The 20,976-nt window shown below is 38.5% G+C and overlaps 3 protein-coding genes across 6 annotated transcripts; 2 read left to right on the top strand and 1 right to left on the bottom strand.

Moving 5' to 3' along the window:
* The first annotated feature begins 3,889 nt into the window (after positions 1-3,889).
* LOC111456856 (syntaxin-124) lies at positions 3,890-6,039 on the top strand. The gene is made up of 2 exons (XM_023098895.1): positions 3,890-4,560; positions 5,404-6,039. Exons 1-2 carry the CDS (start codon positions 4,082-4,084, stop codon positions 5,834-5,836), a joined length of 912 nt encoding a protein of 303 aa, XP_022954663.1. The 5' UTR covers positions 3,890-4,081; the 3' UTR covers positions 5,837-6,039.
* Positions 6,040-11,109: 5,070 nt separating this feature from the next.
* LOC111456853 (PAP-specific phosphatase HAL2-like) lies at positions 11,110-13,412 on the top strand. The gene is made up of 3 exons (XM_023098890.1): positions 11,110-11,503; positions 12,049-12,739; positions 12,945-13,412. Exons 1-3 carry the CDS (start codon positions 11,188-11,190, stop codon positions 13,246-13,248), a joined length of 1,311 nt encoding a protein of 436 aa, XP_022954658.1. The 5' UTR covers positions 11,110-11,187; the 3' UTR covers positions 13,249-13,412.
* A 603-nt stretch (positions 13,413-14,015) lies between these two features.
* LOC111456854 lies at positions 14,016-20,053 on the bottom strand. Of its 4 annotated transcripts, none has more exons than XM_023098891.1 (15): positions 19,764-20,053; positions 19,047-19,152; positions 18,802-18,909; positions 17,829-17,864; positions 17,504-17,614; positions 17,276-17,359; positions 17,084-17,202; positions 16,865-16,966; positions 16,349-16,465; positions 16,201-16,266; positions 15,146-15,212; positions 15,006-15,059; positions 14,744-14,830; positions 14,552-14,596; positions 14,016-14,467 (listed from the first exon to the last, which is right to left on the bottom strand). In XM_023098891.1, the coding sequence occupies exons 2-15, from the start codon at positions 19,089-19,091 to the stop codon at positions 14,291-14,293; spliced, it is 1,218 nt and encodes a 405-aa protein (XP_022954659.1). In that variant the 5' UTR covers positions 19,092-19,152; positions 19,764-20,053; the 3' UTR covers positions 14,016-14,290. The 4 variants fall into 4 exon arrangements, with proteins under 4 accessions (XP_022954659.1, XP_022954661.1, XP_022954660.1 ...); XM_023098893.1 differs by lacking the exon at positions 19,764-20,053 and adding an exon at positions 19,301-19,574; XM_023098892.1 differs by lacking the exon at positions 19,764-20,053 and adding an exon at positions 19,252-19,574.
* Positions 20,054-20,976: the final 923 nt, after the last annotated feature.

A 20,976-nucleotide genomic window follows, 5' to 3' on the forward strand; every position in this document is an offset into this window, starting at 1 on the left:
AAATAATAATAATAATAATAATTAGCACGAGAGTGTATACAGGTTGAGTTGGATTTGTTAGACGAACATGACTCTTTATAATAGTATGATATGCTCCACTTGAGTTGGATTTGTTAGATGAACATGACTCTCTATAATACTATGATATGCTCCACTTTCAGCATAACTTCTTATGTCTTTGCTTTGAGCTTCTCAAAATGTCTCGTACCAATGGAGATAGTATTCCCACTTATAAGTCCATGATCATTTTTTAAATTAGCGGATGTGGCACTTTCATCCAACTAGGTTGAAATTTGTTTTTGAAATTTTAGGTTTGTTGAGTTATTGACATGAACGACCCAACTTTTTTATTATTATTATTATTATTATTATTATTATTATTATTATTATTATTATTATTATTATTATTATTATTATTATTATTATTATTATTATTATTATTATTATTATTATTATTATTATTATTATTATTATTATTATTATTATTATTATTATTATTATTATGTGGTTGGATTGTCTGATTGTTCTTTTTTTTAAAATTATTTTAAAAAAATTATACTTATCTATAATACATATTATATTTAAAGTCACAACGCATCACTACCATCGGTTATAAATATAAAATATAAAATATTCTTAATCTCCCTAATCATCTTAAAATTACAGTAGAGTTGGATTGTGTTTTAATCATTTTTAGGTTGGTTGAATTGACCTAACAAAAAAAAATGTCAACTAGCAAACGACTCGTAATTTCAATTTTCTAAAAAATTCAATCCAATCCAAACTGAAGAAAAAAAAAATCTAACCCAATCGAGTAGTTATGGTGTGAGTTGAGTAGTCTCAATCCGTCAGATTCTCGAGCTATATAAACATCTAAAAATAAACAATTACTAAGATTACTAGAGGGCATGCAACTTTTTGAATCTATATTAACAACTATCAAGAAACGACTAAAATTGTAGAGCTTTCAACTATGACTTGAAAATGTATGTTGAATTATATGACAAACTTGAGCGACCATTACCATGTGAAGAAGAAGAAGAACTCGTTCGGTGTCGATTTAGATGCCTCGAGAGCTAACGACAACAATGTCTCGTTCCAATTATAAAAAAAAAAAGATTAAAAAAAGGAAAAGAGTTAGTATGGGGATCGTAGGACATGTTGGTGGGACTAATGAAACGTATTTGTTGTAATATAGCATTGATTTTCTCTCATTTGTTGCCCTTTGCAACATCTGCACATGCCTTCCTAACCCTAATAGCGACCCATATATTCACTCCAAACATGTTCATTCATATTAAAGTTTTCATTTTTTTCAACACCCAAAAACCAAAACTCAAACCCCATTTATTAATTTGTTTGATAAAGCAAAAGGAAAAGGAAATGGGGTTTGTTGGTTTGTTTGGCAACCAATGTTTGATGGGGATTGCAATAATGTGAAGTGAAGTGCATGTGTTAGGCAATTCGTTGAGTGAGGTGAAAGATTTGTGTTGTCTTTCACTTGCATAGGTCAACATTTAACGAACCCATATGCACGTATTGATACTCGTTTTATTTACTTGGTATACGTTAAAAACAATGTGAAATCGCCAATATGAACATAACTCAGTTGATAAGATACATTAATGCCATCTAAATACAGAACTATCGTATGAACAAACTGTAACAGCCCAACTTTACCCTTGTCAAATATTGTATTCTTTGGGTTTTCTCTCTTGGGTTTCCTCTCAAAGTACAAACCGTAACAGCCCAACTTCACCATTAGCAAATATTGTCTTCTTTGGATTTTCTCTCTCGGGTTTCCTCTCAAAGTTTTAACAACGTATCTGCTAGGGAGAGATTTCCACACCCTTGTAAAGAATGTTTCATTCCCCTCTCCAACCGATGTGGGATCTCACAATTATCGTGAGATCGAGGACGCTGGACACTGAAAGTGGGTGGATTGTGAGATATCTGCTAGAGAGAGATTTCCACACCCTTTTAAAGAATGTTTCATTCACATCTTCAACCGATGTGGAATCTCACAATTATCGTGAGATCGAGAACGCTGGACACTGAAAGTGGGTGGATTGTGAGATCTCACGTCAGTTAGAGAGGGGAACGAAGCATTCTTTATAAGGGTGTGAAAATCTCTCCCTACTATAAGCGTTTTAAAAACTTTGAGGGGAAGTTTAAAAGGAAAAGCCCAAAGAGAACCATGTCTGTTAACGGTGAGCTTAGACTATTACAAATGGTAGCTAGCGGTGGACTTTGACTGAGAGAATATAATACTCTCGTAACCCTAGAAATTATTTCGAGTATAGTCAATTTGGTAAGAAAAAGTGTTAGGTACGAAAAGGGTAGAAAGAGTGATGGGGATGGAACAACCTTTGAGTAGAAAAGAAGTGAAATTGTTATAAAAATGGGACAAGAGAGAGTTAGAGAACATATGTAAATGTATGGAGTGTGGCTTAGCTTTGAAGATAAAAAACTTTCTTTTCTTTTCACACTACCTTGCAAGCCCACCCATTATGTCAAAAATGTACATCCAAATTCATTGCTTCAAATTCGTCTCGAATATCAACTTTTTATACTAACACCCGTAACGTATATATAACACAATCAACTGAGTTGAAACATACGACACATGAACGCGTTATCCATCGAATACAAAACATTAACATATTCTTCGATATAGAAATGATAGCTACGATTCGTTGGGTTTGACTAAACCATACAAATAAATGAATGAGTAAAATATATAATCTCGACCAAATAATTACAAAAATTGAAACAAAAGTTTTAAATAATAAAGTTGATGGAGAGTTATTTGCGGTTTTCCCTTTAATTACATCTTCACAACCACGTGGATTCTATGGGTACGTGGCCCAAAATAGGACGGTGATGTAGTGGGCCCCCATGACACACTGGTGTGGCCCATTAATTTCTTGTTCTTACTCACATGTATCACAAGAAAATTTACAAGATGATTATGAAAAATTAGGAATTCACTTTTTTTTTTCATTATTTAGTAGAAAAGGTCGTCATTCTTTTTAATTTCCCATGCAATAAAGTCAACCATTTAAGCACGACATCTCGAACATCCATCCGGGTTCTATCGAGGCATTGACCCTCTCGTACCCATGCCATGTCATTTATGGATACCGTATCAAATAGCAGGTGTCTGTATCAACCTCCAACACGTGGGCTGGGGCACAATACCGGCACACTCGTGCCGCCCAGAACTATCCTTGAAAAACTCATTTCAAAGGAAGTTTCTTAAGACACTCGCCTCGGCACGCTCGCCCACACTATGACACACGTATGTGCCACAAGATAGCTCACTTAAGCCACAAGGCCGAAGAACTCCATAAACCACCAATAAAATAACATCATCCCTTATTTTGTATATCTATATTTTTATTTAAAAAAAAATATTGAGTATTAATAATGCTCTATAAATAACATCACTATTAAAGATTAGTCACCCAAATATATATCATGTATCATAATACTTAATTGTCAAGCTTAAATCTTCTCGACCATAACACCCAATTTAACCATATTACCATCAAAATTTTAGCTACGAAGACTTATATCTGATCGACCATATGGGCACGACGACCATATCTACATCTATTTCTATATGATATCACCAAAATTTAAGATCTTTGTGTTGATGATATCGTGAAGAATTGATTGGACAAAAATATGAAGGCAATGATGAGTAATTTGAGGGAAAGAAAGGACCAAGTCAAGAGCCATGATGAACAATGGCGCCAAGTGGTTGATATTCCCTCCAATCCTTTCAAACGCTCATCCCTATTGAAATCTCTAATTACACCAATTCCATTCACAAACCTTCTCTAATTTCTCTATACCCATCTTGGGGTGTTGGAACTTCACTTTCTTTTGTTCCTTTTTTTTTCTTTTTTCTGGGTTGTTCCTTCACCCCCAAACCCACCCTTTTCTCTTCCTCATTGGACGAAGCCAATCGACCCACAGCTTCGTCTAGGGAAAGAAAAGGACACCCATAATCCCCCTTGAAAACCCATTTCGGACAACATTTGATTGACAAAAAACCAAACAAAAACCATCCAAAATGAATGATTTATTCTCCAATTCCTTCAAAAAATACACTGATCTGAAGGAACAGGCGTTTCTGGACAGCATGGAGCCTGGGAATGAGAGTGTGAATTTGGACAAATTCTTTGAGGAGGTTGAGAATGTTAAGGATGACATGAAACAGGTGGAGAGTTTGTACAAGAAATTGCAGCAGGACAATGAGGAGTGTAAGATTGTACATAATGCTAAGACTATGAAGGAGCTGAGGTCTAGAATGGAGGGCGATGTGGGTCTGGTTTTAAAGCGTGTTAAAATGATCAAAGGGAAGCTTGAGGCTCTTGAGCGTTCTAATGCTGCTCATCGGAACCTCCCTGGCTGTGGCCCTGGCTCCTCTGCTGATCGTACCAGAACCTCTGTTGTTAGCGGCTTGGGAAAGAAGCTTAAGGATGTTATGGATGATTTTCAAGGGCTTAGAGCTCGAATGAACGCCGAGTACAAAGAAACCGTCGAGCGCAGGTAATTGTTGTCCATTTTGAATATAAGCTCTGGTAGCTTTACTTGTATGGGAATCTATTCCTTGTATTCAATCCATGATCAACCCTTTAATTAGCCGACGTGAGACTCTTCTCCCAACAATTATCAACGATCCATAAAGCCTCCCATGAAGTCTATGGAACCCTCGAACAGCCTGCCCTTAATCAACCTATCGAGCCCTTGAACAGCCCCCTTAATCGAGGCTCGACTCCTTTTCTCTAGAGCCCTGGAATAAAGTACATCATTTGTTCGACACTTGAGTCACTTTTGCCTACACCTTTAAGGCTCACAACTTCTTTGTTCGACGAGAATTCTATTGACATGGCTAAGTTAAGGGTATGATTCTGATATTATGTTAGAAGTCATGAACCTCCGTAATGGTGATATTGTTCATTTTGAGCATAAGTTCTCGTGGCTTTACTTTTAGTTTCATTAAAAGGCTACATACCAATGAAAATGTATTCCTTACTCTTATAAATACAAGAGCAATCCCTTAATTAGCCAACGTAAGTACACCATAAAACCTCCCCTGAGCCTATAGAGCTCTCGAACAACTTCTCCTTGATCGAGGCTCGTCTCCTTTTCTCTAGAGCCCTCGAACAAAACAAAATACACCATTTGTTCAACACTTGAATCACTTTTGATTACACCTCCAAGACTCACAACTCTTTAATTGGCTAAGTTATAGCATGACTTTGATACCATGTTAGAAATCATAAAGCTCCACAATGGTATGACCCCAAAGGCGTCAACCCCATAATGGGTCGAGACGACGATATACATGAAAAAAATGAGGTGGTTTGTTTGTTGGTTGGTTGGAAACAGGTACTTCACAGTGACAGGGCAGAAGGCAGACGAAGAGACAATAGAGAATTTGATATCAAGTGGGGAAAGCGAGAGCTTCCTTCAGAAAGCAATTCAAGAACAGGGTAGAGGTCAAATAATGGATACCATTTCAGAGATTCAAGAACGACACGACGCAGTGAAGGAGATCGAGAAGAATCTGCTTGAGCTACATCAGATATTCTTGGACATGGCAGCACTGGTGGAGGCCCAGGGACACCAGCTGAATGACATCGAAAGCCATGTGGCTCATGCCAACTCCTTTGTTAGAAGAGGAACAGAGCAACTCCAAGAAGCTCGGGAGTATCAGAAAAGCTCAAGGAAATGGACTTGCTATGCCGTCATATTGGGTATCGTTCTACTCATCATTCTTCTGCTACCAATATTGAATGTCATTTTGCCTCATTTGTTGTAGAAACATTTGTTTGGTTGGTCGGTCGGTCGGTCGGTCGGTCGGTTGGTTGGTGTGAGTGAAAGAGGCGTTTTCTGAGGATGGTTTGGTTGGGGGTTTGGTACATAGCTGTAAATGTGTTCATATAGAAATTTTCTTGCAATTGGATCCTCAGCTTTGGATTTGGATGTCTTCTTAGTTGCTGGAAACATGAATGTACAGCCAAACATCAAATACAACAATTTCATCTCTATTTATTTTCATTCATTTTGTATCCCTTCAATTCATTATAAAAATAAAGAAATTTCGTATTTCCTCCACCAACCAATCAAAATTTACCCCGATCACGACAACATTCCTTTAAAGGTTTCTATACCGTTGCAACAAATATTTCGTTTTTCTTCCCAACCGATGTGAGATCTTACAATCCATCCCCTTCGAGGTCCAGTGTCTTTGATGGCACACCGCCTCGTGTCCACCCCCTTTGGGGCTCAGCCTCCTCGTTGACATATTGCCCGGTGTCCGGCTTTGATATCATTGGTAAGAATCCAAACTCACTACTAGTAGATATTGTCCTCTTTGGGTTTTTAAAACGTGTCTACTATGGAGAGGTTTCCACACTCTCATAAAGAATGTTTCGTTCTCCTCCCTAACCGGTGTGGAATCTTACAATCCCACCTCCTTCGAGGTCCAGTGTCGCCTCGTGTCCACCCCTTTGGGGCTCAACCTCCTCACTAACACATCGCCCGATGTCTGGCTCTGATATCATGTGTAACGGTCCAAGCTCACTGCTAGCAGATATTGTCCTCTTTGGGTTTTCCCTTTCGAGCTTCTTCTCAAGGTTTTTAAAACGTGTCTGCTCTGAAGGGGTTTTCACACCCTTATAATGAATGTTTCATTCTCCTCCCTAACCAATGTGGGATCTTACAATCCATCCCCCTTCGAGGTCCAGCGTCCTTGATGGCACACCGCCTCATGCCCACCCCCTTTGGGGCTCAGCCTCCTCGCTGACACATCACTCGGTGTCTGGTTCTAATATCATTTTTAACTGTTCAAGCTCACTGCTAGCAGATATATATTGTCCTCTCTTTGGGTTATCTTACAATCCACCCCCCTTCGAGGTCCAGCGTCCTTGATGGCACACTGCCTCATGCCCACCCCTTTGGGGCTCAGCCTCCTCGCTGCACATTGCCCGGTGTCTGGCTCTGATATCATTTGTAACGATTCAAGCTAACCACTAGCAAATATTGTCCTCTTTGGGTCTTTCCTTTCGAGCTTCTTCTCAAGGTTTTTAAAATGTGTCTGCTATGGAGGGGCTTTCACACCCTTATAAAGAATGTTTCCCTAACCGATGTGGGATCTTACAATTCACCCCCCTTCAAAGTCCAGCGTCCTTGATGGCACACCGTCTCATGTCCACCCCCTTTGGGGCTCAGCCTCCTCGCTAACACATCGCCCCGTGTCTGGCTCTGATATCATTTCGAACGGTCCAAGCTCACTACTAACCGATATTCTCCTCTTTGGGTTTTTCTTTTCGAACTTCTCCTCAAAGTTTTTAAAACCTCGCTAACACATCGCCCCCGTGTCTGGCTCTGATATCATTTTAACGATCCAAGCTCACTGCTCACCGATATTGTCCTCTTTGGGTTTTCCCTTTCGAACTTCTCCTCAAGGTTTTTAAAACATGTATGCTATGGAGGGGTTTTCACACCCTTACAACAACAAATAAGAACAATAAACCTCAACAATAGTGTAGTGTCCTTTATTTGTATATCTACGATCTTCTCCTTAATTAATCACTATGAAACTCGAACTTATGACACTAAGAAAGTTGCCCTTTGAAAGGGCGTGGATCATATCATATGAGAAAGTAAGAGGGGATTTATATATATATATATATATATATATATATAAAAATTAATATATGGGTGTGAACTTGAATAGATTGGTTGGTTGGACTCAGTTTTAAAGTACTCTATAAGCCAACTCAACTCATAAATTTTTCATTTATTTGAATCAAACTCAATCTAAATAAGTTTATAATGCAACTCAAACGGTCAAATTAAACTGAATTGATCCCATTTCTTTTGTCATTTAATATTTTTAATGCTAACATATATTGTTCGCTTTAGCCCATTACATATCAGCCTCACAATTTTAAAATATGTTACTAAAGAGAGGTTTCCACACCATTATAATGCTTGTTATATATCAGCCTCACGGTTTTAAGATATGGCTATTAGAGAGAGGTTTCCACATCCTTATAAAGAATATTTTGGTACATCGTTCGGTGTCTCCTTCTGATACCATTTATAACACCCCAAGTCCACCATTAGCAAATATTGTCTACTTTGGCCCACCAGCCTCACAGTTTTAATACGCGTCTACTAAGTAGAGGTTTTCACACCCTTCTAAAAAAATGTTTTGTTCCTCCTTCCAATCAAGGGGAAATCTCAGGTGTGTCTCTGAATTCACCTGTGGTCTCTTGTCATTTAGTGGAAAATAATATAATGATCACCTTTCATTCTTTTTCCTTCTTCATTTAATTTTATGTATTTAAGTAATATTTACACTTTAATCAATGAAAAATATGTAACTTTCATTCATGTCACTTTGTTCACTTTATTTCATCATCATCTCTTTTAAATTGAAATAAAACAGTAAAAATATTATGAATTGAAAATATAATTAGTTTGATTAATTTCATTATTAATCAACACTAAACCAATTAGCTAATGGTGGAAAATTCATATATATAGGCTAATGTGTCTTAATCAATGACGTTTAAGTTAATCCATGGATAATGTTAAAGTCAAAAATTGAGGCCAACTTCCCGCTTACATGGTGATGACATCAGCTTTGAATCAATATTTTTACGGGTATAAATTTGTGAGATCCCACATCGGCTGGAGAGAAAACGAAACATTTCTTATAAAAGTGAGGAAATCTCTTCCTAGTAGATGCGTTTTAAAACCATAAGGCTAACGATGATATATAACAGGCCAAAGCGACAAATATCGGCTAGTGGTGGACTTGGACTTTTATAGAATTTCTACTATAATTTAATGACCCAATCCAAAAAAGAGAGGTTTGGGTTAGATTGTGTCATGTTGAGTTGTGAACTCTATTCAAGTTAGTCTGATTCACCCACTCGGTCTAGATACACCCCTACTGCACATAAAATAATGGAAAGTTACCAAAATTGATACAATTTTTTAGATAAATATTGTCTATTTCCGTGAAAACAAAACCGTGAGTGTATGCATAAGCACACATCATCATGAACATATTGATATCCAAAACAAAAGATAATATTACCAAATGGGACCTAACTCGATCTTTTATTATAGAGAAGTGATGTCGTTCCTATGTAATCCTAAGATGAGCAAAAACATTAGGCATTAAAATGTAAAGGGAAGCACCAAAGATAAGTTTGCCAATCTTTTTCAATCCATTATTGGTGAGTTTGCCATATCTCATTCATTCCACGTACTTCAAGGGTGAGAAAATCTCTCTTTATCAGACATGTTTTTAAAATGATGAGGCTTACAACGATACATAACGGGCCAAAGCTAACAATATCTACTATCAGTGGATCTAGACTATAACAAATGGTATTAGAGTCACATATCGAGCAGTGAGTCAGCGAGGACGTTGAACTCCAAAAGGATAGATTGTGAGATCCAACATCAGTTGGAGAGTGGAATGAAGCATTCTTTATAAGAGTGTGAAAATCTCTCCCTAATAGACGTGTTTTAAAACTGTGAAACTAACGACGATACATAACGGATCAAGCGTAACGGGCCAAAGTAGATAATATTTGCTAGCGGTGAAGTTAAGCCGTTATGAATAGTCTTGACTTCTAAAAATAAGGAGTAAGTAACGTGAGTATCTTGCCGTACACGAAGTTATTAGATATCAAGTCTATATTCCAAATTTTAATCAAGGTGGAAACTGATGAAATAAACATTATACTTAAAAAACAAAATTATTGTTTCTCTATTTTATATTTTTCAGTCTCCCACTTTATGTTTAATAAAATGACGTCATTATGAGGTCATAATGACTTTTTTTATTATTTTGTTTGACATATGTAAGTGGAAAAAAAAATCTAATCTTCTTGTGTTTTGGATTTCATGGGAAAATGGGGTTTTGTTTCCCATTTATAAAGTTACCAATAGAATGAAAACATTCAAGAATTTTAACCATCAATAGTAAATTAATAGACCATTTTAGTTTTTACCCTTTCAAATATTTGATTGTGAGTAACATTGAAGCTAATCTAACGGCGAACATCTCACTTACATATTGATAACCTCAGCTTTAGAACTTATTCGAAGGAGAAAAATTGTAACACTTCGATAAAGTAATTGAAAAATTCATGGTGAAAACTGATACACGTTGAGAACTTTAGTGTGAGATTCCACATTAATTGAAGAGGGGAACAAAACATTTCTTATAAGGGTGTGAAAATATTTTGTTAATAGACGCATTTTAAAACTAAGAGACTGACTTCGATGTGTAAGAGGCCAAAGGGGTGGACTTGGATCATTATAAATGGTATCAAATCCAAATACCGAGTATAGTGCCAGATAAGACGCTAGACCCTAAAAAAAGTAGATCGTAAACACATTGCTATCCAAAGGAGCCGAAATCTATCAATATTGAGAAGTGATGTTCGCCTTATGTAATCTTAAGATAAGCAAAAGCATGAGCCAAAATTCAATTTGGATGGTAAAGATAAATGTGACATTTATTGGATTTTGAAAGTGACCCCAAAACCAATCAAGAAGCAATGGAATCTTGTAATGTGAAGATTAGGAAGAGTTTTAAACTCTTTACGAAACTAAGACATGTATCATAACGGGATGTTAATCACAAACATATTTTAGAAGTTTTATTATCGTAGGTGTTCATCAATGATGAAAGTAGCTGAACTTACTCGAGTTTTGAAGAACGGTTACACACCGACCATCTAAAGTGCAAAATAGACTTAGAATCCCTAAATTGATCGGTACTATGTGTCGGGTACGCGAAAATTTGATTAAAGGACCTATTCACGACTTTGTTTATAAAGACTCGTTAAGGTAGGAGTTTAAACTTGAAAGGTACCTACACTTATTACATGATAAAGACGTCATTTTCAAATTAATTTTCAATAATTATATCTAATTAATTATTGATTATTTATACTAAATTTTAATTGAACGAGAGTATAGAGAGATTTTTCAGATATTTCCCATCTTTGTCCTCACCCAATTCCTAGCCTCTGTTCAGAAACTATATATACTCTCGCTCCTCTTCCAGCTACTTTCAAGCCCTCCTTCCTTTTCGAGCTTCCCTTTGTTTGAATTCCTCTGCCCCTTCCACTGATTATGCCCTTACATACTGCAAATTTGGGCATTAATGTCCGCCATGGCTTCCATTTGAGCAGAATGAACAGCACTAACATACCCAACTATGCAGACCTCCATAATTCTTCCCCCAAGCTCCCATCTCGCATTTCTTGTACAACATCTAAACAGCTCGATCCTTTGATTTCTGGGTCGGAATCACTTTCTCAAGAACTTCAAATCGCTGTTGGAGCTGTTCAGATGGCTTGCTTTCTTTGTCAGCGAGTTCAGAGTAACTTGCTCAACAACAACGCCCATATTCAAGCCAAGGATGACCATTCCCCTGTTACTGTCGCTGGTAATTCATTTGGGTTTTCTCCTTTTCGATAAATTGATGGAGGCCTTTTGAGAAAACTAAAAGTAAAATCACGAAAGTTTATGGACAATATCATACAATTATGGAGAGTCGTGATTCCTAACCTGGTATCAGAGTCATGCCCTTAACTTAGTCATGTCAATAGAATCCTCAAATGTCGAACAAAGAAGTTGTGAGCCTCGAAAGTCTAGTAAAAAGTGACTCAAATGTCAAACAAAGGGTGTACTTTGTTTGAAGACGCCAGAGAAGGAGTCGAGCCTCGATTAAAGGGAGGCTGTTGAGGGGCTCCATAGGCCTCAGGGGAGGCTCTATAGTGTACTTTGTTCCATAGGAGGATTATTGAGTATCGTTCACATAGGCTAATTTAAAGAATGATCCTAAGTTTATAATCAAGGAATACTATCTCCATTGGTACGAGGTCTTTTGGGGAAGTCCAAAGCAACGCCACGAGAGCTCATGCTCCAAATTGACAAAATCGGTTTGTTGTTAGTTCATTTGAGACATGATTTTCGATTTCTTGCTTTCAGATTGGAGCGTTCAGGCAACTATCAGCTGGGTTCTATCCAAATCTTTTGGGAGTAAAAACGTGTCAATTATTGCTGAAGAAGATGTCCAGACTCTTTCCAAGCCTGATGCAGGCCAACTCTTGGAATGTGTAGTGGAAACCGTAAATGAGTGTCTTTCTGAAGCCCATCGCTTTGGATTGGAACGTCCAGAAAGAACCCTCTCTACTTCTGAGGTTCTTGAAGCCATCGCCCAATGCAGCCACTCATCTGATGGATCAACTGCAAGATTTTGGACCCTTGACCCTGTGGATGGCACGTTGGGGTTCATACGAGGCGATCAATATGCTGTAGCTCTAGCCTTGATAGAAGATGGGGAAGTGGTGCTGGGCGTCCTGGGCTGTCCAAATTACCCAATGAGAAAGGAATGGCTATGCTACCATCCTCGTTACCATCGGATCATATCGAAGCTATCAGCTGCAACATCGGAGTGTTGGGACAAAGGCTGCGTGGTTTATGCTCAAAAGGGTAGCGGTGTAGCGTGGATGCAACCATTAGTTCGTGCAAATAAGAGCTTGGTATGGCCAAACTATGCTATACCAATTCGAGTGTCTTCCGTTGACGATCCAGCTATAGCGACGTTTTGCGAGCCAGTTGAGAAAGCGAATTCGAGCCATTCTTTCACAGCAGGACTTGCTCATAGCGTCGGACTTAGGTACAGAGCTTTTCTTATATTCTATTTGTTAGGAACTACGAATCTACACAATGGTATGATATTGTCTACTTTAAATATAAGCTATCGTGGCTTTATTTTAAGTTTCCCCAAAAGGTCTCGTACCAATGGATATGTATTCTTTACTTATAAATTCATAATCGTCCTCTGTTTTTTAAGGCCATTATGTTTACATGTTTGGCTGTAGAAACCAACCATTGAGAGTGTACAGCATGGCGAAGTATGCAGCCATAGCTCGTGGTGATGCTGAAATCTTCATGAAGTTTGCCAAGGCTGGTTACAAGGAGAAGATATGGGATCATGCAGCTGGTGTGGTTATCATACAAGAAGCTGGTGGTGTTGTCACGGATGCAAGAGGTCGTCCGCTCAACTTCTCGAACGGTATGTATTTGGAAGGTCTCGACCGAGGAGTCATTGCTTGCTCTGGAGCTAACCTGCATGATAAGATAATCAGAGCTGTTGACGCTAGCTGGAATTCGTCTTGTCTATGATATCATGGCTTCATTATATGATATCATGACCTCCATCTTTGGACACTTTTCAATAAATCTCTGCTAGGACTTCCATGGAAGCTACCGTATAGGCTTGTACTTGTAAAAACGTGCTCATGTCTATTGTATGAATGAAGCTTCTTCATCTTTTAAACTTTTTCTAAGGAAAATTTGGAAAGGGGTCCTAAACTCGAGTTGTTATTATACGTCCTTTCATTTTAATCCAAATGCACAAACCCACTACTAAAAGATATTGTCTTCTTAAAACGTGTCTATTAAGGAGAGGTTTCCACACCCTCATAAAAAATGTTTCGTTCTCTCCTCCAACTGGTGTGAGATCTCACAATCCACCCCCCTTTGAGATCCAGTGTCCTCACTAACATTCATTCCCCTCTCCAATCAATGTGGGACTCCCCATCTCACAACCCACCCCCTTCGAGGCACAGCATCCTCGCTAGCATTCGTTCCTCTCTCCAATCGATGTAAGACCTCCAATTCACCCCCCCTAGAGCCCAGCGTCCTTGTAGGCACACCGCCTGGTGTCCAACCCCCTTCAGGGTTCAATCTCCTCACTAACACATCCCCCAATATTTGGTTCTAATACCATTTGTAATAGCCCAAGTCTATCGTTAACAAATATTATCCTCTTTGAGCTTCTCCTCAAAGTTTTAAAACATGTCTTTTAGGGAGAAATTTTCACAATCTTATAAATAATGTTTCATTCTCAGACATGTCGACGTTTCCATCCCTTATACTACAAAAATTGATGAAATAATAAATACTTGAATAAGATGGCGAATCACTAGTTGTGCCAACCGGAGTATAGCTCAATTGACAACACTCGAGAAAGAGCAATGGGTAGTTAGAAAGAAGCCAGTTGATTGTATATATCATGTCAAAATCAGACCAGGTGGCATTAGGGATCAGAAGAACAATACCATTAGTTACAAATTTCTTTCTTTTCTTCTTTCTGCTATGGGGGAGGAGGAAGTGACAACCGCCATGTTGATGAATCTCTGCTAGGATGCTTGCTTGCTAGATACTAAACAAAGTGGCGGTGGTGGCGGCGGTTGCGGTGGTGGTTTCTTTGTGTCCTCCGTCTTTGGTCACTTTTCACTGATTGTTCTTTAAACGGATCGACCCAATTCTCGTCTTCAGATACCGCTTTGTTCCATCGATCCTTGAAGATCTGAAGTTCCCATGTCGATTGCTTTCTTATCTGCTCATGTTCATATCAGAACTCATTATGATATTGGAACTGATATTGAGAAGGAAACCATGTAATTAACTTCAGATTTCTAACCTCGGCCCGAACATCGTCGCCGGTTGGTATGGAGTGGCTATGTTTCTGAGTAAAAACAGCAAGAGATTTAGAATTTATGGTTACATTTGAGTACTCTGCAGATTTTCAAGAAAACTTGGACAGTAAAATTAAGCATGTCGAGAACGGTACCGATCATATGATACTCAAATCATAAGCGAGCGATGAAATTACCTTGCTTTCGCCATCACCCAAAGTCTGTATGCCCTTATGAATAACATACTGGCTATCAATTACTCCCACGTTCTGTGTACGATCGCCCTGCAGAACAAGTTAACAAATTTCGAAAGGGAAGATGAGAATAACACTTAGCTGCCCTGTTTCATTTTAAGCTGTGTCAATCTCTCAAGATACTGGTGCAGTGATATGGACATGGAGGGTGGCATGGGTGTGAGGGGTGTGCTAGTTCTGTGACACATGAACAAGAAAGCCTTACCTGTGCACAATAGCCAAGTTTCATATCCATTCCCCATCCATGGACAAGATCATTCTGGATAAACAAAATAACACGTTAGAATGAAACTGGGGTGGTTAGGGAGAGGAAGCTCAACTGTTGATCTAGATTAAAGAAACTACCTGTATAAGATGCCAAGTACAATGCCAAGCCGTTCTCGAGAATACGGGAGCCATACCTTCTACAAATCTAGAAACGGGAATATTTCAAATTTTAGTTGATCTACTCATACAGATAGGAAATCGAGACGAAAGATGTAACAATCCAAGTCCACTGCTAACAGATATTGTCAACTTTAGCTCGTTACGTATTGTTGTCTCATGGTTTTAAAACGTTTCTACTAGGGAGAGGTCTCCACACCCTTATAAGGAATGCTCTGTTCCCTTCTTCAACTGATGTTGGATCTCACCATCCACCCTCTTGAAGCCCAGATCCTCGCTAGCACATCGCTCGGTGTCTAGCTTTGAAACCATTGTAACAGCCAAGTCCACCGCTAGCAGATATTATCTGCTTTGACTCGTTACGTATCGCTGTCTCACGATTGTAAAACGTGTCTACTCGAGAGAGGTTTCCACACCCTTATAAGGAATGCTTCGTTTCCTTCTCCAACCAATTTGAGATTTTACAATTCACTTCCCTTGGAGGCCCAGTGTCTAGCTCTGATACCATTATAACAGCCCAAGTTCACCACTAGTAGATATTGTCCGCTTTGGCTCATTACGTATCATCGTCAGCCTCACGATTTTAAAACGCGTCTACTAGGGAGAGGTTTCCATACCCTTATAAGGAATATTTCGTTTCCTTCTCCAACCGACGTGGGATTTCACAATCCACCCCCCTTGGAGGCCCAGCGTCCTCGTTGGCACACCATCCAGTGTCTAGCTCTGATACCATTATAACAACCCAAGCCCACCACTAGGGAGAGGTTTCCACACCCTTATAAGGAATGCTTCGTTCCCTTCTCCAACTGAGGTCAATCTCACAGAAGAAGAGATACCAATCTTGCTTGCATTTATATTTGATGAATGAAAACCGAGATATTACTTTAAGTTTTTGTTCGACGTGTCCGAATGTTTTTTAAAATACATAGTAGAAAAGTAATGTGATTTGTTTTATTATAATAGACGAAATAAATAGCATTTGCGAGAAAACGTAAGTGCATCCAACAATCACTTACCCAACGCAAGGTGGCTGCTCACTGTGATGTGAACATTTCGTATGGCCTTTACGACCAAAAACTCGTCTGCACGGACTACTAAACGTTAGATAAAAATTTATGTGGATTACGTATGCTTCATAGAGTTCTGTTAAACCATTCCTTTTACCTGTGCATCTTCTTTGCTCGAGAACGAAGAGTAATTCTATGATGTATGTCAGTCGAATTCGGGTCCAATGCAGGCTGAGAAATTTCTAACCCTTCAGACTTCACAATTTCCAGGTAACTGAAATTTATCAAATGAGATGTTTCATCCTAATGTGAGGGTCTGATGCAGTTAGCAATTGTTTAGTAAGATTAGGTGGTTGCAGATAGGTTAGGTGTGTGCCCAAGCCCACCGCTAACAGATATTGTCCGTTTTGGCCCATTACGTATTGCCTTCGGCCTCACATTTTTAAAACGCATCTACTAGGGAGAGATTTCCACACCCTTATAAGGAATGTTTCGTTCCCCTCTCCAACCAATGTGGGATCTCATCAATGTGATGAAGCCAAAGAAAGATCCAACCAATGTGGGATCTCATCAATGTGATGAAGCCAAAGAAAGATCAAGTTACGAGGGAAAGAACGAGTATTGATGATTTCATGATAAGAACATTTAAAGATAAACGAGTTTATTTCTATACCTTCTTGGATTGAAATTTGTGACCCCCAAATCTTCATCCCAAAGAAATATGTAATCATAAACGGCCACAACTGCCGGTGGCAAAAAGCGCTTTGCATACCACCTGACGAGAGACAAAAGACGAGAAACCATTAAAATCAAGCAGCAGCCGTTCTTAGTCCATACACGATTGGCGATTTCTTAGTCATAGAGGGGCAAAATGCAGAGGAGTCGAACATACCACTTCGTTTGGTTCCGAGCAGCTATATGTATAGCATCGTTACTCCAGTCAAGATCCCACCATCCATCGACATTGCCATCATAATGAAAGAGTATAATAGTAAAGTTCTCTGGAATAAACTGGAATGAATGGAGTTAGATACAGAATAACTCCAATGAATATGATTAATATCAAATGATAGCAAGATCATACTTTCTGTACAATAGAATCAACATTATCCTTTTGTTTAATGCCAACTGGCATTGCGAGCAAATTACGGTTGCTGTGATCATGAGCCTGAAATTTATACGAGCGTGACATGAACTACTAGAATACATTGTAGTATAAGTATAAGCCTTACGAAACAAAATAGCGATACAACTCAACCTAGAACACATTGTAGTATAAGCCTTACGAAACAAAATAGCAATAGAACTCAACCTGTAACCTCGAACTACTAGTTCCCCATAGAGGTCTCAACTCCAGATCTGATCTAGCTTCTACTATGCCACGAGGCAATTCATTCAAGGTTCTAGACTCCTCTATGAAGTCCTAAAAGGGCATTTACAAGAATTGGTGAAGATGGTGAGAATTTATTTTCGATGCTCCTTATTCAAGCATGTACATACAGCAAGAAAGTTTCTTGACTACTGAATAAAATTTAAATACTAAACATAATCACGAGAATGGTAATTTTAACCCAGGAACGGGAGGCAGGGAGGGAACCGATATCGTCAAACATGGGCAGGAATGACAGAATTTTTACCTTTGCGTTCTCGAAGGGCTGCAAGATTGTTTCAATCTGTAGAGGGAAAAAGAGTTAAGTATAGCTTGAACTTATAGACCAAACTGGATGAGTATCTGTGTATGATCTATTCACTACAGATGAGAACCTCAAAGGTGACATTTCCCTCCCGACTTTTAAAACGCGACGCGTATGTTAGGAAGAGGTTTCCACACCCTTATAAAGAATGTTTTGTTTCCCTCTCTAACCGATATGAGATCTCACAATCCACCCCCTTTAGGGCCCAACGTCCTCCCTAGCACTTGTTCCCCTCTCCAATCGATGTGAGACCCCCCAATCCACCCCCTTTAGGGCCCAGCATCCTTGCTAGCACACCGCCTCGTGTCCACCCCCCTTCGGGGCTCAGCCTCCTCGCTGGCACATCGCCAGGTGTCTTGCTTTATACTATTTGTAACAGCCCAAGGCCACCGCTACCATATCTTGTTCTCTTTGGATTTTGCCTTCCGGACTTCCCCTTAAGGTTTTTAAAACACATTTGCTACGGAGAGGTTTCCACATCCTTATAAAGAATGCTTTGTTTCCCTCTCCAACCGATATGGGATCTCACAATCCACACCCTTTCGGGGCCCAGCATCCTTGCTGACACTAATTCCCCTCTCCAATCAATGTGGGACCCCCCAATCCATCCCCTTCGGGGCTCAGCATCCTTGCTGGCACACCACCTCATGTCCACCCCCCTTCGAGGCTCAGCCTCCTCACTTAGTGTCTAGCTCTATACCACCCAAACCCACCATTAGCAAATATTATTCTCTTTGGGTTTTCTCTTCCGGGCTTACCCTCAAGATTTTTAAAACGCGTCTACTAACGAGAGGTTTCCATACCCTTATAAAGAATGTTTCGTTCCCCTCTCCAATGATATGGGATCTCACGGAAATATCAGATTTCAGCTGTTCCAAACAAACATAAAATTCCCATACAATGAAAACAACCTTACCTTTGTCTGATAATATTGGTAATTTGTAGTTCTGTATACAATGAACAGCATTACAGTACAAATAACACCCATAAATGGAAGCTGCTTCATTTTGAAGCCGTATTTGCCCTACACAACCATCGTACGCTTAGGATACTCGAAGAAAACCAAACATCGCATAGGCAGAATGGGTACATCTTATTCGAAAAGTTCAAAGCATAGTTCCACTAAACCTAAAACCTAATAGCAAAAAGTAATGAACAAACCCCATCAGAAGGTAGATTCCTATCCTTTCTCTGAACATGTCCCATGATTTATGTGGCTTCATAGACATCAACCCCTCCTATATTGAGTTCATAGAGGCCACCATAACTACACAAACAAGATGAAATCACATCATTAGTAACCAAAGCAAAAGCAATCCAATCAACAGAAGCTCAACAAGCTTAAGAACAATAATTTGTTATATACAAGGAAACCCCAACACAAATCCAAGACTAAATGTAAAATGGATGGTCACATGATCATGGACAGCTGAGATAAGAATGAAACAAAGCAAGAGAAGCTTGCACGCAGCAACTCCCCTGTCCCCTTCATATGCAGAATGCACAGGCTTGAGTGACGGAAATATTCTTCGTAAGGGTGTGGAAACCTCTTACTAGTAGACGGACAGCAATACCAAACTGACCAAAGAGGACAATATCTGCCATCCATCTCATGATAATACCCACAATTCATTTAAGATGCTAATCTATGAGGATTAGAAGAAAGAACCCACAAGATCCAAATTCCTAAATCAAAGACGAAGAAAGCTTCAGAAAATGGGAAGATTAAGGCATGCTAAATCTCAAAGTTGTTCCCCATTTCGAAACCCAAACTTACGAACAGACCCTACCATGCAAGGGGGCCCGACCCCAGGTCCAAAAATGGGCAGTGGGGCCAGATCTTTGCATACAAAATCGACCCAAGAACTACAAATTTACCTTCAAGATTCCCAGTTACAGAGATCTGTAGAAGTCCAGCTGAAACGCCAAATGCAAATAACAGAGATCCTTGGCTAAACCCAGTAAAGGGTCACGCCCCAGTGGATCAAAAACAGTGAAGAATCACAGAAAACATGAAAAGGGAAAAAGAAAGGGGTCGATGAGCAAAAAAAAATGAGAACGACCGAGAAACAGAGTAAGAGAAAGAGAGAGAGAGGTGAAAGGAGTGAGTCAAGAACGAAATAGAAGGAAGCGCCACGTTTTAAGGGAAGCAAAAACACATTTTGCATCAATCAACCCAAGAAGTATATCTATTTCCTATTAAAATTTGTGTACATTATTTATTAGACTTGCTCCTTCAAACTATTAAGTTACCTACCACTATAAATGGAGATGATGGTAGCGTTACCAATCCTTTAACTTGCTGCTTCAAATTATTAAGTTACCTACTACTATAAATGGAAATGATGGTAGCTTTACCAATTAACTATTAAGGGATTAATAGAAAGAATCTCATTTTTACCACTCAACTATATTCGCTACCATGCAATTATTGCATATAAATTGACCTTTTGTCGAAGACAAAAATAAGTCATTAGTAATAAATAATAAAAAGATCGGATCAGAAAAGAATCATGAAAATTCGAACGTTACTTATTTTCATCAAAGCCAAGATTAGGAAGAGAGGACTGATTTTAATTAAAAAATTAACAAGTTTTTTAATTCTATTCTAGTAAAGTACTAAAATAAAGAATAATAGTAAGGAATGGCACCTTGATCCTATATCATCTTTTTCTGTATTAGGAATCAAATAATAAATCTTCTTATGATTTTTTTGTTTCAAAAACATTTTATGTTTTCAAATACAATCAATAATTTTATCTACGATTCATTGGAACAAAAAAAAGTCCGGCTAAATACTGACCAGCACAGGCAATGAAAATAAAAAGGACTCGCAATGGTACGACATTATCCATTTTAAGTATGGGCTTAGTACTTTTACTTTTGGTTCCAACTCATACCAAATAAAGATGTATTCCTCTCCTTAATAGTACTCAACAGTGAGAATGCTAACATATTTTAAAATCTTTTATTTTATTTCAATTTTTTTAAAAACTATTAATATAATTAAAATATATATATAATACTCTTTTAACTATATATATATAAAGAGAAATAATAAAAAATCATTAATATTTATTTTAAAAAATAC

Source organism: Cucurbita moschata, unplaced genomic scaffold (genome assembly GCF_002738365.1).
Source record: "Cucurbita moschata cultivar Rifu unplaced genomic scaffold, Cmos_1.0 Cmo_Scf00019, whole genome shotgun sequence".
Taxonomy (NCBI): Eukaryota; Viridiplantae; Streptophyta; class Magnoliopsida; order Cucurbitales; family Cucurbitaceae; genus Cucurbita; species Cucurbita moschata.